At 43.2% G+C, this 13,935-nt stretch overlaps 1 protein-coding gene and 3 non-coding genes across 4 annotated transcripts; all 4 read left to right on the top strand.

Moving 5' to 3' along the window:
* Positions 1-1,473: 1,473 nt before the first annotated feature.
* On the top strand, positions 1,474-4,820 carry LOC149299154 (large ribosomal subunit protein eL13-like). The gene is made up of 6 exons (XM_089486416.1): positions 1,474-1,492; positions 2,333-2,449; positions 2,995-3,136; positions 3,717-3,890; positions 4,199-4,255; positions 4,638-4,820. The coding sequence occupies exons 2-6, from the start codon at positions 2,346-2,348 to the stop codon at positions 4,794-4,796; spliced, it is 636 nt and encodes a 211-aa protein (XP_089342542.1). The 5' UTR covers positions 1,474-1,492; positions 2,333-2,345; the 3' UTR covers positions 4,797-4,820.
* LOC149299155 (small nucleolar RNA MBII-202) lies at positions 2,503-2,592 on the top strand. The gene has a single exon (XR_016272373.1). It is a non-coding gene; the product is annotated as a small nucleolar RNA MBII-202 (small nucleolar RNA).
* On the top strand, positions 3,577-3,657 carry LOC149299156 (small nucleolar RNA MBII-202). Its single transcript, XR_016272372.1, has one exon. It is a non-coding gene; the product is annotated as a small nucleolar RNA MBII-202 (small nucleolar RNA).
* Positions 4,057-4,145, top strand: LOC149299157 (small nucleolar RNA MBII-202). Its single transcript, XR_016272374.1, has one exon. It is a non-coding gene; the product is annotated as a small nucleolar RNA MBII-202 (small nucleolar RNA).
* Positions 4,821-13,935: the final 9,115 nt, after the last annotated feature.

Here is a 13,935-nt window from a genome sequence, read left to right on the forward strand (position 1 = left end):
CAAGACACCATAAACTGCACTGGGTGGATAAAAGTATGGATAAAAGTATGTCTGCGATCTATAGAGATGTCACATACTGTATGCAATAGTGGGTTATTAAAATATAGAAACTTTAGTCCTCACATCAGGACTGTTTGTATTGAATCCAGCTGTGATGTAACATAATGTGAATAAAAATAAACTTTTAGACCTGCAAAAATGTTTAAACAAAGTATGTGTACCTTATTAGTGTTAACTTCTCATTAAAGTGGACAAATGCTTACATGGAAATTGACCTGGCATAAAGAAACACGGATGCTCGAATGCGTGTGCCGTCAATGCAATATCCGTGTTATGTCTGATGTGTGAGCTAGAGGCTCTGCTTTTCTGCCTTTTTACTACCACAAAGTGCTTTATTAATTGACAGGCGTTTACAAATAGTCCAAAGCTGACGTTGGTGAGAATGTTTAGCTTTCGGGTTTCTTGCTATACCTGCCTCGTGTTATCAGCTCACAGTTACCATTCAGAGCTGGTATTATCTGACCTGAGATGAACGAGGAAGCTGGACCCCACATGGAAGATTACCAAATGACCGGTATGTGCGCTTTACACTGATGACCCCTGCTTTTTCATCATGCTACACCTGCATTTTAGTTGTGATCTACTTCAATGGTCATACAAATAACTCAAAGAACAGAGTAACAAAAAATATCTTGTGTAATGAGAAGATGGCTTAATAATGACGTGTCCTAATTATGAGGTCAATAATTCAATATATTCAATTAAAAATATGTATATATACAACTAGATACATAATATATATATATATATGGAATTCGGTGCTATATAAAAATAAATATTTTTATATAATATATAGGGAATATATAATATTTTTTATATATTATACTATATGTAGAATATAATTTATGTAACATACAAACATGTATCCGCATCACCTTCTGCAGCGCTGCACAACATTATTGCTACTTTTTTTTTATAGCGCCATCATACTCTGTAGCGCTGTACGAGTAGAAAAGATATAATAATTAGACTCACAGAAATGAGTAGAAAAGATATAATTACTCGAAGAAATTAGTAGAAAAGATATAATTAGACTCACAGAAATGAGTAGAAAATATAATTAGACTCACAGAAACAGCAGGCAAGGAGGGCGCTGCTCATATAATATAATATGTAAGTCATGTGGCAGTACCTGTCCCCCCCAAGACTATGAAAATACATTGCTGACTGTAACGGTCTCGGTGGAATTGTCGTTAAATCTTTGTAATTTTGTATAAAACCGTAGTTTGCGGTTCTCGGTGACGGTTTTCACGGCTGTTAGCGGCCATATTTGTTGCGGGCAAACCTTGTTGCTGTGGGCAGGAGTGCTTCTCGAGTCTGGTCTCTGATTGGCTCACGAGCGCACTGGCTCTGGATTGGCCTGGGTTGCTCATATCCCATCGTGCACCGGAGCTCTTCCTCCTTTCTCTGCGGCCATTTTCTCCCTGTTGAGGTATGTTCGTGAGTTCTTGCGAGCTTACCGTTGTTATCCGGCGCCATCCTCAGCCTGAGCTCCCCGTTTTGTTCCGTGATCGTGGTTGATGGGTTCCTCGGATTGCGGGCAAAGCTTTTGCCGGGTTATTTGTTGGGAATGTGAGCGGGGGAGTTACTTTAGGAGGCTTTCTCCCCTTCCTAGGCCTGGCGGCAGAAGGAGTCTTCTGTGTGGGCAGCATAGTACGTTAGAGACCCTTTATGGTGACCCCGTAGAGTTTGCGCTCTAGTCGCTTGGATTTAAGGATTACGAGCTGTTCTTCCACGGGTAAGGCCCCCTTGTAGTGAGTAGTAGACCTGTGTGGTGTGCCCTGGTGTCAGAGGCCGGCCCGTTCAGCCATGCTCGTGATCTTCAGGCGGCTCAGGTTTATGCCTCTGAAATGGTAGATGAGTGAATAAACTGGTGCCCGTTCTTAATGCGCTCTGTGTCTCCGTAACGTGCTGTTCCGTACCTCCTCTGCATAGGTGTGCATGCAGTGCCCATTAGGGTGCTGCTGCGGGTCCCATTATTAGGGTGCTGCTGCAGAGCACCCTGGGCAATGAATATGACTTTTAAGTGTAAGCTCTGTGGGGTAACTTTGTTGGTGGGAGATGTTAGAGACTTTGTGTATAACTTCCTGGAAGATGTGTAGTCACACCAACCCCATGAGTTACACGCAGGGACTTATTGTTAGCATGTGGCTGCTCATATGCAGCTGTTACAGGGATGGCATGGGTCAACTCGTGGTTCTTGCTGGAGTTTGTCACTTGCTGTGGTGTTATTTAAGTCGAGCTAACTTATCTCTTTCTCTCTCGCTCTCAGGGAATAAGTCGCCATGGCCCCCAGCCGCAATGGCATGATCTTGAAGCCCCACTTCCATAAGGATTGGCAGAGGAGGGTGGCCACTTGGTTTAACCAGCCTGCCAGGAAGCTCCGCAGGTAAATAGAAGAAAGCTGCCCAAAGTTTTCCTAAACTTGCGTCTGCAGTCACGTGATGACACTTTCTCCGGAATCTCTGACCTTCTGTGACGATTCCAGATTTGAACCCTTTTCCAGCTGATGACTGTAGACCAAGACTTTTCAGTCTGTGGGGCCATTAAATCTAATGTAGCAATAGAAATGCCTTCGAATGAATGTCTCCTGCAAGCAAAAACCCTTAATTACATTGGGTCTTTATAAAACATTCTATGTTTGAATAGGTTAATGCATCAGCAGAATTAATGATCTGTGATTTAATCCACATGTAGTATCGCCCCATAAAGTAGCTGATGAGCAGGATTGGTAAATTGCAGGGCCTCGTTACATCTAATGGAAGGAGAGCAGTAGATGCCTTGGGTATAACTAGAAGCTCATCTGTATAAATTGCTATATCTGCTCATTTTACAACCCTGTGGATAGCATGGACGAGGCTATTGGTAATTATGGTCTTGACACAGTATCCTTGGCTGATCTTGTGCTGATGCATCTGATTTCTTTCCCCGCAGACGCAAGGCTCGCCAGGCCAAAGCACGCCTTATAGCTCCAAGACCAGTTTCAGGGCCAATCAGGCCAGTGGTGAGGTGTCCCACCATCAGATACCACACCAAGGTGCGAGCTGGCAGAGGTTTCAGTCTCGAGGAACTCAAGGTATGTGAATATGATTTTTCTGTCACTGGGATTTGGCCTTGGGTGCCACATGTTGGCTAAATTATCCTATCTTTAGAGGGGTAGTCAACTCTTGTTTTCAGACTCTAGAACTTGTTGATATTTTGGGGAAATTACTTTATGCTTTTATGCTTATCTCATGTCATGTTTAGTAAAGGGGTTCTATGTGTATAAGATGGCGAACTTCACAGGAACCAGGCTCTTGCATAGTGGTTTTCATACACACAACATGGCTGACAGGAATATTTCTGCTTTTAGTGGGCATTATTCTAAAATTATACTATTGGTTTTTATAGTGCCATCATAATCCATAGCGCTGTACAATGGTAGACAGGACACAACATGTAGTGTAAAACATAACAATTTGACTTGTGGAGAGGGTCCTGCTCAAAGAACTTACAATCTAGTCTTGTTAAGCCGTGTGATGACAAATCTCCGGAATCTCTGCAACTCTGTGATGATTCCTTTGAACCCTTTAGTCTGATGGCATTAAGAGTTTTGTCTGAATGTGTGGGTTTTTTGTTTTGTTATTGCATCTAATGCTTCTAACTTCCTGACACAGGCAGCTGGCATCAACAGGAAGGTGGCACGCACCATTGGCATCTCAGTGGACAAAAGACGTCGCAACAAATCCACAGAGTCGCTGCAGACCAACGTGCAACGACTGAAGGAATACCGCTCCAAACTGATCATCTTCCCACGCAAACCCTCTGCGCCCAAGAAGGGAGACAGCTCTGTAAGTATCGCTTCTTGTGTTTATTCGATGATCAGAGTGACCTGTTGGTCCTCAAAAGCAATGCTTCGTATTGGACTACAACTTTGTGTCTCTCACATCAACTCGTGGTGTGGTGTCTCGTGCCTCCGCTTTAGTAAATGTCAGTGAGCAAGTCCTACAGTCAAAATGATGATACTTCTCCGCAATCTCTGTATGTTTTTAGTGATGATTCACCTTTGAACCCTTTTCCATCTGATGACTGAACTTGCTGTGAATGTTGAAAGTACATTTAATCTGTGACTGTTTATTGAGACATTTCATTTTTACAGCCTGAAGAGTTGAAGATGGCAACACAGCTGACCGGGACCGTCATGCCCATCCGCAATGTAAGTCATCCCTGTGAAACAAACACTGGCTGTGCCTTGAGTCTTGTGAAGATGAGACCTTGTGGCAAACTGCTATATCTGCTGAGGATAGAAAGTTTACTTGCAAATAACAAAGAATCCAACATTTGTGTAAATGTGTAGTCAGGGTTGCGTTTTCACACTTCTAGTGGGCTTATGTGGCTTTTTGGTCCACAAGTGTTTAAGAATTTAGTGCTTTGTTAGGACAACACCTCAAATTCCAGTTACTTTGTAACAGAATAATCGGTGTGTGTATGTATTGGTTTAGAATATCCTTGAGAGAGGGTGCTTGGCTGCTGGTCCCACTTGGTGGGTTTGTCGAGTCTTGGCTTCATGAAAATAACTCTTGGTTTCCCGTCTGTAGGTCTTCAAGAAGGAGAAGGCAAGAGTAATATCCGAGGACGAGAAGAACTTCAAGGCTTTTGCCACCCTCCGTATGGCTCGTGCCAATGCCAGGCTGTTTGGTCTCCGTGCCAAGAAAGCCAAGGAAGCTGCAGAGCAGGACGTGGAGAAGAAAAAGTAGAACTTATGCTTGGAACTGTTGATAATAAAAATACAAAACCTACTTCTGTCATTATCTGTATTTGTTTGGTGATGGTGAATCTTTTAGCCGCTTGCCGTATATCTGTGTATAAGGAGCACACATTCCTACAGAATTTGTTTTTGGAAAACCATTCTGTTAATAGCAATGGGCTGTATACCCAACTGCACAGAATGCTGTTCAACTTCAAGGTGGATATTTCTTATCTTACTGCACCGTGATCTTATTTACACATTGTTTGTCCCTGTGTTGGGTATTGGTTTGAGTGCTAAAGCATCTCCTGATTTTCCTTGTTTACAGGTCTACTTAAATAAACTGGAAACACAGAAATACAGGCCTTTACACTACTGCTCCTGGCTAGTAGACCAACATCATTCACTCTGGTCTCTCATTCTTATCCGCTAAAAGTCTGCTGCTGGAGCCCACACAAGTGTTAGGTTCTTATTCAAATCTGCCTACTAACATTCCCTCAATCAATACTTTGACATAAATCCAACTTTACTCCTCCAAAGCAGGCAAAAACAGCATAATGGCTAAATCTAGGTTAGTTCAGGTTTTCCGAGTTCTGGTGAGGACGCAACCCTTGACTACGATATCACAAAAAAGTAGTGCAACATATCTATCCTCTCTGCCTATCCCTGATCTCCTATTGAGGATGGTCTTTGTAAGGGGATCCCTTGCCTCATTGATAAGCGATATATTCTGAGTTCACTAGTTCAAACATGAATTTAGGGTTTTCACAATTCACTGTTCAGTAAGTGACTCAAAGCTTGAGCGTTTTATTTGGTAATTGGTCTCATTGGGAATGATTTTGGGAGCTCAGCTAATGCTGGACACTTGTTGTGACTGGCTTGGATCTTTTGAAAAAGGATACTAACCCGAGATAGAAATTGTGTTCTTCCTTACTTCTGGGTGATACTGGCATCAGAAGTGTACTGGCTGCTTTGGTTCTGGTCAAAGGATTTACTGATAAACTTGCTTTTAAGCAAGGTTTCTTTCTCCCAGGTTGATAAATAGTACATCGGGGGGGGGGGGGGCATACACAGTGGTATTATAGGCCTAGCAACCAGTAAGTCTCTTCTGTTCCATTGGTTGTTATGGTGATTGCATTGCTTCTGAAACTGGCAGAATTGGCTCTTCTGCACAACCTTTGAAATGTGTATCCCAGTAAAAAAAAAAAAAAAGTCAACCATGTTTTTCTAGAGAGATAACATCTGCCCTCCTATGGAAGGGAGCATATATGAGGATCAATATTGGAAAAACTGTTTACCAAAAACCATCAATCGAACGACATGCGAATATTAATCATGCGGTGGGGGATGCTCTGAATCCTGGAACCCTACTTAGGAGGGCTTCTTATCAGATTTCCCTAGATTTTCCTCAACACCAGCTCTGTGATCTCCTTGGTTTCTGTATAACGCTGCACACATTTTTTTGGCTTTACGCCTGTAGGATAGAAATTATAAATGACCTTCACAAATAATTATTATCGCCACCACGGTTCTTGGAAAGATTTATTAAGTGAGCGTTAATGTTTCACATGTTTTGAATGATGCAGTTATATTATGTGTCCACAAGGTGGCAGCATATTCCTACCGTCTGCCATGGCATTATTAATGGTGGGATCAGAGGGCGCTCGGCAGGTGATGACAGCACATGTAATTAAGCACCACGAAAATCTGCATTTCTAGAATGTATAGCCACAGTTTTAATTAACTCTCCGATTGTATGTTGCGTGCTGGCGAGAGACGTGTGTGGCATGGTCCTGGAGCTCTGGCCTGTATATTTCTCAAGAGGCTCTCACGAGTTCCATAGGCATGGAATCTGGGGTTTAGGTACGAGCACAATGTAAATAGGGTTATGTTCACCCAACTGTGTGATAGAAATGGCCACACAAGCATCAACTATAGTAGCGGTATAAAGAATACATACTATACACATATCTAATGTGCATTGTTTTACGCTAACTAAACATGGCAAGTATATATATATATATGTTACAGAGAATATCTCTAGCTATGCGGTGGGATTGTGCTGTTTCAATGGGAGGGAACATGATGTTTCGTTTCTTTAAGTGATCATAAACCACAGTGTGAAAAATGCAATTTGGAAGGAAGTTAAAGAAAATAACTATACGTTGGTCAATCACTACATTAAATTAGGCAAATCTGTACATTTGGGGCCAATTCCACAGATATTTTACTTTTCACTGAAATGTTGAAAGAACTTCAAAGGGAACTCGAGTTCCAACAGTAAACCCATCAGCTGCAAGTTCCTTTGTATGAAGCCATACTCCGCAGCGCCGCATTAACTCGGCTTTGAATTATACAGACCTCAGGGCCGGAGGAACCCTGCCGCATTCATATTTGTATCTCCCGAATGACACTTGGTTCCTCTAACGCACCATCTAAACCATGGCGGTGGTTACTCGTGACCTAATCTGGTCTAATATTCACTGGAAGCCGTACATCAAAAAAAAAGCTTTGTATAAACTCATCAGACTCCAACCCATGGCGTGTGGAGCAGACTGTGTTCACAGCCCTGGAATAAGAAACCTTAGTAAATGTTCACCACCCTCCTAATGAACATAACCACGTTACTTGATCCATGGACCAAAGCGGAACTAAAAACGTTCTGATGGTAAGTCTGTAGTAAGTGAATTATCCGATGACCGCACGCCAAGGTATCATCCATTTATCACTCCGTGTCTGGAAATGGAGAGGATCCCAAGGAGATGTCTATAATCAGGACATTTTCTTTAACTCTTAAGGGTGTGAGCATCAGATCTTCCCCAAACCCACTTAAAAGAAGCCCCCAGTCATACCCTGCATTAGAAACTCATCAGAAACTGTTATTTTAAAGTGAATTCGCTATGGGAATAGCCCAGGGACCTGAAGAAGACACCTAGATAGCCTCAAAAGCTTGCAATCCATTATACGTCATCTAGCCAATAAGGGGTATCATCTTTACCAAATTTGCAAAGCCACCAAGAGAGCGAGGATTAACATGGCGGCGGGATTTCCGGTCGGGGGTGCACCTTGGGTGCTGTAGACAGAGTATAATATCCTACTTTAGTAGTAAAACCATAATAATTGCCATAAATCTACAGAATTCCATGACAAGAAGATTGCTTCTTAATTACTGCCAAGGTGCTAACTGCGTCCATGGAACCGCGGGGAAATCATTTAACCCCTATATCTCCTTAAGCAACACATGATGGATTACAGTTAAATAACTCGCTTTTATGCTTTTTTTTAAATTGCTACTAAATTGAAGTAATTCGTTATTAACAAAACATGTAACTGGATTAAGTGACGTAATACACGCGCAATCTGCTTCTTTAATCCATTTATGTTTTCTTTTTACAAAATGAAAGCGCATGAGCAGCTCCACTTAAGGATCAGGATTTAAGAAGAGAAGCGAATAGAAAAAGATTGTAAGCTCTTAGTGTTGTATCTTTGGTAATTTAGTGGTTATCAGTCTGTATTTACCGGCGTAATGCTCAGGCAGCAGTGCAGTATATGATAATAGGGAAGGGGTTGAAGAGGTTGGGTGGTCACAGGGGCATCTATGTGTGTTGGATTTGAGGTGATCTGTGAAAGGTGTATGTGCGACTGCTAGGGTTGGGGAGGAAGAAGCAGCAGCTGTGTGGCAGTGAAGGGGTTATTTCGTGCGAGGCTCCCTCTCAGGGTGTGCAGAATGAATTGCAGGCTGAGCGAGATGCTCCGGGATACTGAGCCAGATACAGAGGAGGCGACTCTACTGCGCTCAGCTCTCTGCGACCAGAGGGATCCTTAAAGAGGTGACTTCTCCACCAGCAAAACCAGGTGAGAACAAGAAGAAACCGGGGGGACTGGGGGGACTCATTTCTGGCCATTGTCCACTTCTGGCCGCTCTGCGAGAGGGGCTATTATCCTGACTTTAAAGACCCCACAAGTAGCTCTTGTAGAAGACATCCCAGTAGAAGTATTGGAATCTTTGCTAAATAAAAGGAGCATCTGAGACTGAGTGGGGCTCCTCAACCATGGAACGGCAGGTTCCGATGGTAAGGGTTAAATGTGAATAATAGTCATGAGACGGGGTAAAATATATTGTTAGGAGGTGTAAGGGAACCATATTTTGGGGGCTCTACTGTGAGCTGAAGATGTTGGTCAAAGTGTTGAAGTGATGTGTGCTGTGGGAGAAGAAAGGAATGGAGGTCTACTGCTTGTTCTTGGGGTTTTAAAGTGTTGCGTGGAAGAAGTACCAAGTGCAGAGACTGTATATCGCCAGAGGTGAGTGGGAGTGCTGCCTGGGGGTATCTCCTGTGATTGGGGTGTGAACCGAGTCTGCAGCGAAGTTATTTGGTGGTGTGGAGGGGCTCAAGGTTTTGGGTGGAGATTGCGATTATTGGGTGTAGATGCTGTATGACATGTAATTAGGGATAAAACACATCAAAGTGACAAATATATGTGGTTGGTGAATAAAGTATGGAGGAGAGGGTGTGCAAGTGATTGGTGGGATTCCCAGGGGACAGCGCAGCCACGGAATTAGATGGGAATGATATAATGTGTTATAGACGGAGGACTGCACGGGATGGGGAGTGTATGGAGTATTAATGAGCATCAAGTGTTGGCGCCGCATGTAGACTAATATTACTGAGATTTAGGACTCATACAATGTAGTAAAGAGTGCTGAGTGATGAGACTATATGATATGAGCTGTATGAGGGGTCGGGTAGGTAAAGTGTCCATACCTATACGATATGATCTGTACATGGAGTCGGGGTAGGTAAAGTGTCCATACCTATACGATATGATCTGTACATGGAGTCGGGGTAGGTAAAGTGTCCATACCTATACGATATGATCTGTACATGGAGTCGGGGTAGGTAAAGTGTCCATACCCAGACAGTGTCCAAGGCAAGGTTCGTGGAAGTCATTGTTGCATAGGGGCCGTGTAGTCCAGTGTTGTCCAGTAGAAATGTTGCCGTCTTCCCCTGCATTAAATATAATCAAGGGGTAGATCTGACAATTACAACAGGGAATAGTCTTATTGAGTTCTTCTGACTCATGGCATGGAGAGTGAGATTAGATGAGTGTTTTCAGCTGAGTGATGGGGACTGCCTAAAAGAATGACACAAATTATTGAGTGGAGGTATTCGTTAGCCCTCGCTTTATTCACTGCTCTATTCTCTGTACCTTTTTAATTTGCCTGTTTCCCACACTCTCATTCACCCTTTTCACCATTCCCTGCTTTTCCGCCTCCTCTCATTCTCTGCTTTTCTCAGGAGTGTCTTCTTCTATATATTACTGATGCTTATCTTCGTATAACCCCCTTTTTCTCACTCTCTTTCCTGTTTTTTTATATTTTTTTCTCCTTCTCATTCACTATTTCTCCCTGTCCTTTCTCTTCCCCATTCACTATTTCTCCTCGTCGTCTTCATCATTCCCTATTTCTCCCTCTCCTTTCTCTTCATCATTCCCTATTTCTCCTCGTCGTCTTCATCATTCCCTATTTCTCCCTCTCCTTTCTCTTCATCATTCCCTATTTCCCCCGTCCTGTCGTCTCCTCATTCCCTGTTTCACCTTGTCTTCTCGGCTCCTCATTCTCTATTTCCCTGTTTTCTTTCCCCTCTCCTCCTTGCGCTCTATTTCACTCTCTCCTCCTCATTCACTATTTCTCCCTTTTTTCTTTCCTCCACGTTCCCTGCTCCTCCTTGTCCTCTCTCCTTCTCATTCCCTGCTTCTCTCTCCTAATCTCCTGCTTCTTGTTATCCTCTCCCCTGCTCACTCCCCAGTTCTTTCTTCATTCCCATTCACTCCCCTGCAGCTTTCATTCTTTTTCTCCCTGCGCTCAGCCAACTTCTCCTGCAGTCACTGTTCCTTACCCTTAATTATTTGCCGAACATGCGCTCCTCACGCTGTCCCCACTATCTTATTATAGGGCTTGTTGGGGGTTTCACACCTCTTGCCCCCCAGATTTAGCTTCTTATCCCTTCCCTACACGAGCCCCGTTGGCTTCCATGCTCTCTGTTTTATGATTTTCTGGCTTCTGACTAGGTCGCCGAGGCTCTTGCGTAATAACACAGAATTATTTTGGGGTCTCGGTTCGCACCACCGGATTCTTATACACCTTCGGTATTAATAGACAAGGACAGGAAGCGCAGAAGATATTATATAATACTGAATCCACGTAACAGACAGTTCCTCGGCAATTCCCGTCAATCTTCCATGGGAATTCTCCTTACTATGCCTATATCTGGTGCGTACACCGCTACACCTTGCGATAGCAGCATTCCCGCTGTATTCCCGATGGATCCTCCTCCCAGAGGCTTAAATTCCCTTCAACTCCTATAAGATGATCCATTGTGTGCTAACAATCTGGCTGTAAACCATTTGCTCTAGTAGCCTTAATCCGTATTTTAAGGGTTTTCTCGACTCTCTCACCTGTATTCAAGTCTGTAACAATGTAACAGACCGGGACCCAGAAGAATGTTGTGATTCACATTGATGCTTTAACCAAATCCTTACGATTCCATGGTCGATCCATGATAGGGTTAACTCCAGAAACAGCAGCTATTCCTACGCTTAAAGTGTCTTTGGGGTATTGTTATGACGCGACGATTCGACGTATATATGGTGCCATATTTTTTTCTGGATTTTTTTTTTTTGTCTGTGAAATGTATTTTTATTAAATGTTGTAAATTTTAGTACGTTTTACAGAAAATGATGTGTAGGGCCAGAAATCTGAACGATAAATGGGGTTTAGGAAGAAGAAAATATTTTCTCAGTGGGTGGCATAAAAAAAAAAAAAACCCAGAATGGTGAGTGGAAGGTTCTTGTGCAGATCTCGAGGAAAATAAGTCTCTCTCCTTTGATGCTTTTCGCTTGAATCTCTCAGGAAGAAAGCATTCAGTGTTGGAGACGCCGATACAAAACGCTTCTATTATCTGTCAGCTCCCCGCTCCGCGCCGCCACGTATCCTGACACTGAATTAAAGCGAACCTGTCACCCATAACGTCATACGAATCAGTCCGTACAGCTTACTAACAGAAAATGTATAGATCAAGAGAGGAAAGCACGTCTTCCACCCTTCTTATCTCCAGCCGCTTACACACATCTTCATTTGCCCCTGTATGCAAATGAGCCTCATCAGCATGAGCTTTGTTTTGCATACAGGGAGTACTCGGTAAACGGTGCTTAGGTGACAGATCCCCTATAATATCTGTTACACTCCAGGGGATGCTTAAAACCGATATAACTCATGCTTCTTCTCGCTATAGCGCTGGGCTTTAAATGGAATATATTCCTTACTCCTGGAGCATTAACCCCAGAGCTGTCAACATTAATAACCCCCAGCGCTGTATACATTAATAACCCCCGGAACTGTATACATTAATAACCCCTGGCACTGTATACATTAATAACCCCCGGCACTGTATACATTTATAACCCCCGGCACTGTATACATTAATAACCGCCAGTGCTGTATACATTAATAACCCCCAGTGCTGTATACATTAATAACCCTTGGCACTGTATACATTAATAACCCCCGGCACTGTATACATTTATAACCCCCAGCACTGTATACATTAATAACCCCCGGCACTGTATACATTAATAACCCCCAGTGCTGTATACATTAATAACCCCCAGTGCTGTATACATTAATAACCCCTGGCACTGTATACATTAATAACCCTTGGCACTGTATACATTAATAACCCCCGGCGCTGTATACATTAATAACCCCCAGTGCTGTATACATTAATAACCCCCAGCGCTGTATACATTAATAACCCCCAGTGCTGTATACATTAATAACCCCCGGCACTGTATACATTAATAACCCCCAGTGCTGTATACATTAATAACCCCCGGCACTGTATACATTAATAACCCCCAGCGCTGTATACATTAATAACCCCCAGCGCTGTATACAGTAATTTAGGTTAGAAGTGGGAAAAATCGTTTTTTTTCCCTCTAATTTTGTTGGAATAAACTTGGATTTGTTGCCAGTTATGTGATATTTTCAGTTACTTTCCCGGCTCAATCACCACACTGAGCTGATGCTTTATGGCGATGCTAATGAAGTCCATTCCTCCATTGACTTTCATTTGTCAGAGCGTCTGGCTGAGTTATTAAGACCGAGTAATTCTGTTGTCTCCCACAGGCAGTATGATAAGGAGTCGGGGTGTTTGTCTAGTAGATGGCTAATACGCAGCTGCCTGAAAACATTATATTATGGGGTAAAAACGACAACTGTTTCAGAAAAAGAAAACAGAGCGATAAACATTTAGTCGGAGTTCCTCTTTAAACAGATTCACTCAATCCAAATAAAAAGATTGTTTATTACCCATGACTTGCCTCCTCCCGTGAGCTGCAGTATGTCCCGCGGCGCGCGCTGTGACCAAAGCCCTACAGATATATGACAGATATGCCTGGAAGGATCAGACTTATATGATCTCTCTGCCTTTCATCTTCTCAGAACAAATTCGCAGTATCTGCTGCTGCTGGGAGCTCAGACACCCGCTTCACCACCTCTTCTCACCAACCCAAGAACATCCAAACCCACGTTCAAAAACCTCAACCGGCGGTGTCCCCATAAATCTCAGCCCAAGGTTTCAAGTACATCAAACATAATTTTGATGGTCGGCCATTGCTGAACTTTATGGTAACTCCTGATGGGGACAGCAAGATAGAGGACACTGATTGTATGAAGGGTAACCCGGTGAAACTAAATAACACACGCAACCGACTGACCTGAACAAGGTGCGTAGGATACAATTCTACGAATATATGTCAGGTATCTCATGCAATGACCTACAAAGAAGATCAGAGATCGCTTCGTGATTAAGGAGCTTTTGGGCAAATCACTATCCATACAAGGCCATCCAAACATTGACCTGGTTGCACATTGCATTACTTGACATTGGCTCTTTGGTTCCTCAACCCTTGAAATAGAAACAGAATTTCCAGCCACCCATCTTTCCATGCCCCAGGAATCCCCCACCACAGATCCTCACATGGAGAGAGCAAGGTCCTGCTGACCATCGCTGATTAGCAGTGTCATTATCTTCAAAGCCACCCAGGTTTCCCTTACTTCGCCATCTCTGGTGGAGGTTCTATCCGTTGGG

This window comes from Sceloporus occidentalis, unplaced genomic scaffold (assembly GCF_023333645.1).
Source record: "Sceloporus occidentalis isolate IW3139 unplaced genomic scaffold, rSceOcc1.0.p SCAF_29, whole genome shotgun sequence".
Lineage (NCBI taxonomy): Eukaryota > Metazoa > Chordata > Lepidosauria > Squamata > Phrynosomatidae > Sceloporus > Sceloporus occidentalis.

What these genes read in the sequence shown, in the direction of transcription:
- LOC149299154 (XM_089486416.1), top strand. Translation starts at nt 2,346, where the DNA reads ATGGCCCCCAGCCGCAATGGCATGATCTTGAAGCCCCACTTCCATAAG. An exon ending in TCAGTCTCGAGGAACTCAAG is followed by an intron (nt 3,137 to 3,716) that starts GTATGTGAATAT and finishes TTCCTGACACAG; the next exon opens with GCAGCTGGCATCAACAGGAA. An exon ending in CCGTCATGCCCATCCGCAAT is followed by an intron (nt 4,256 to 4,637) that starts GTAAGTCATCCC and finishes TCCCGTCTGTAG; the next exon opens with GTCTTCAAGAAGGAGAAGGC.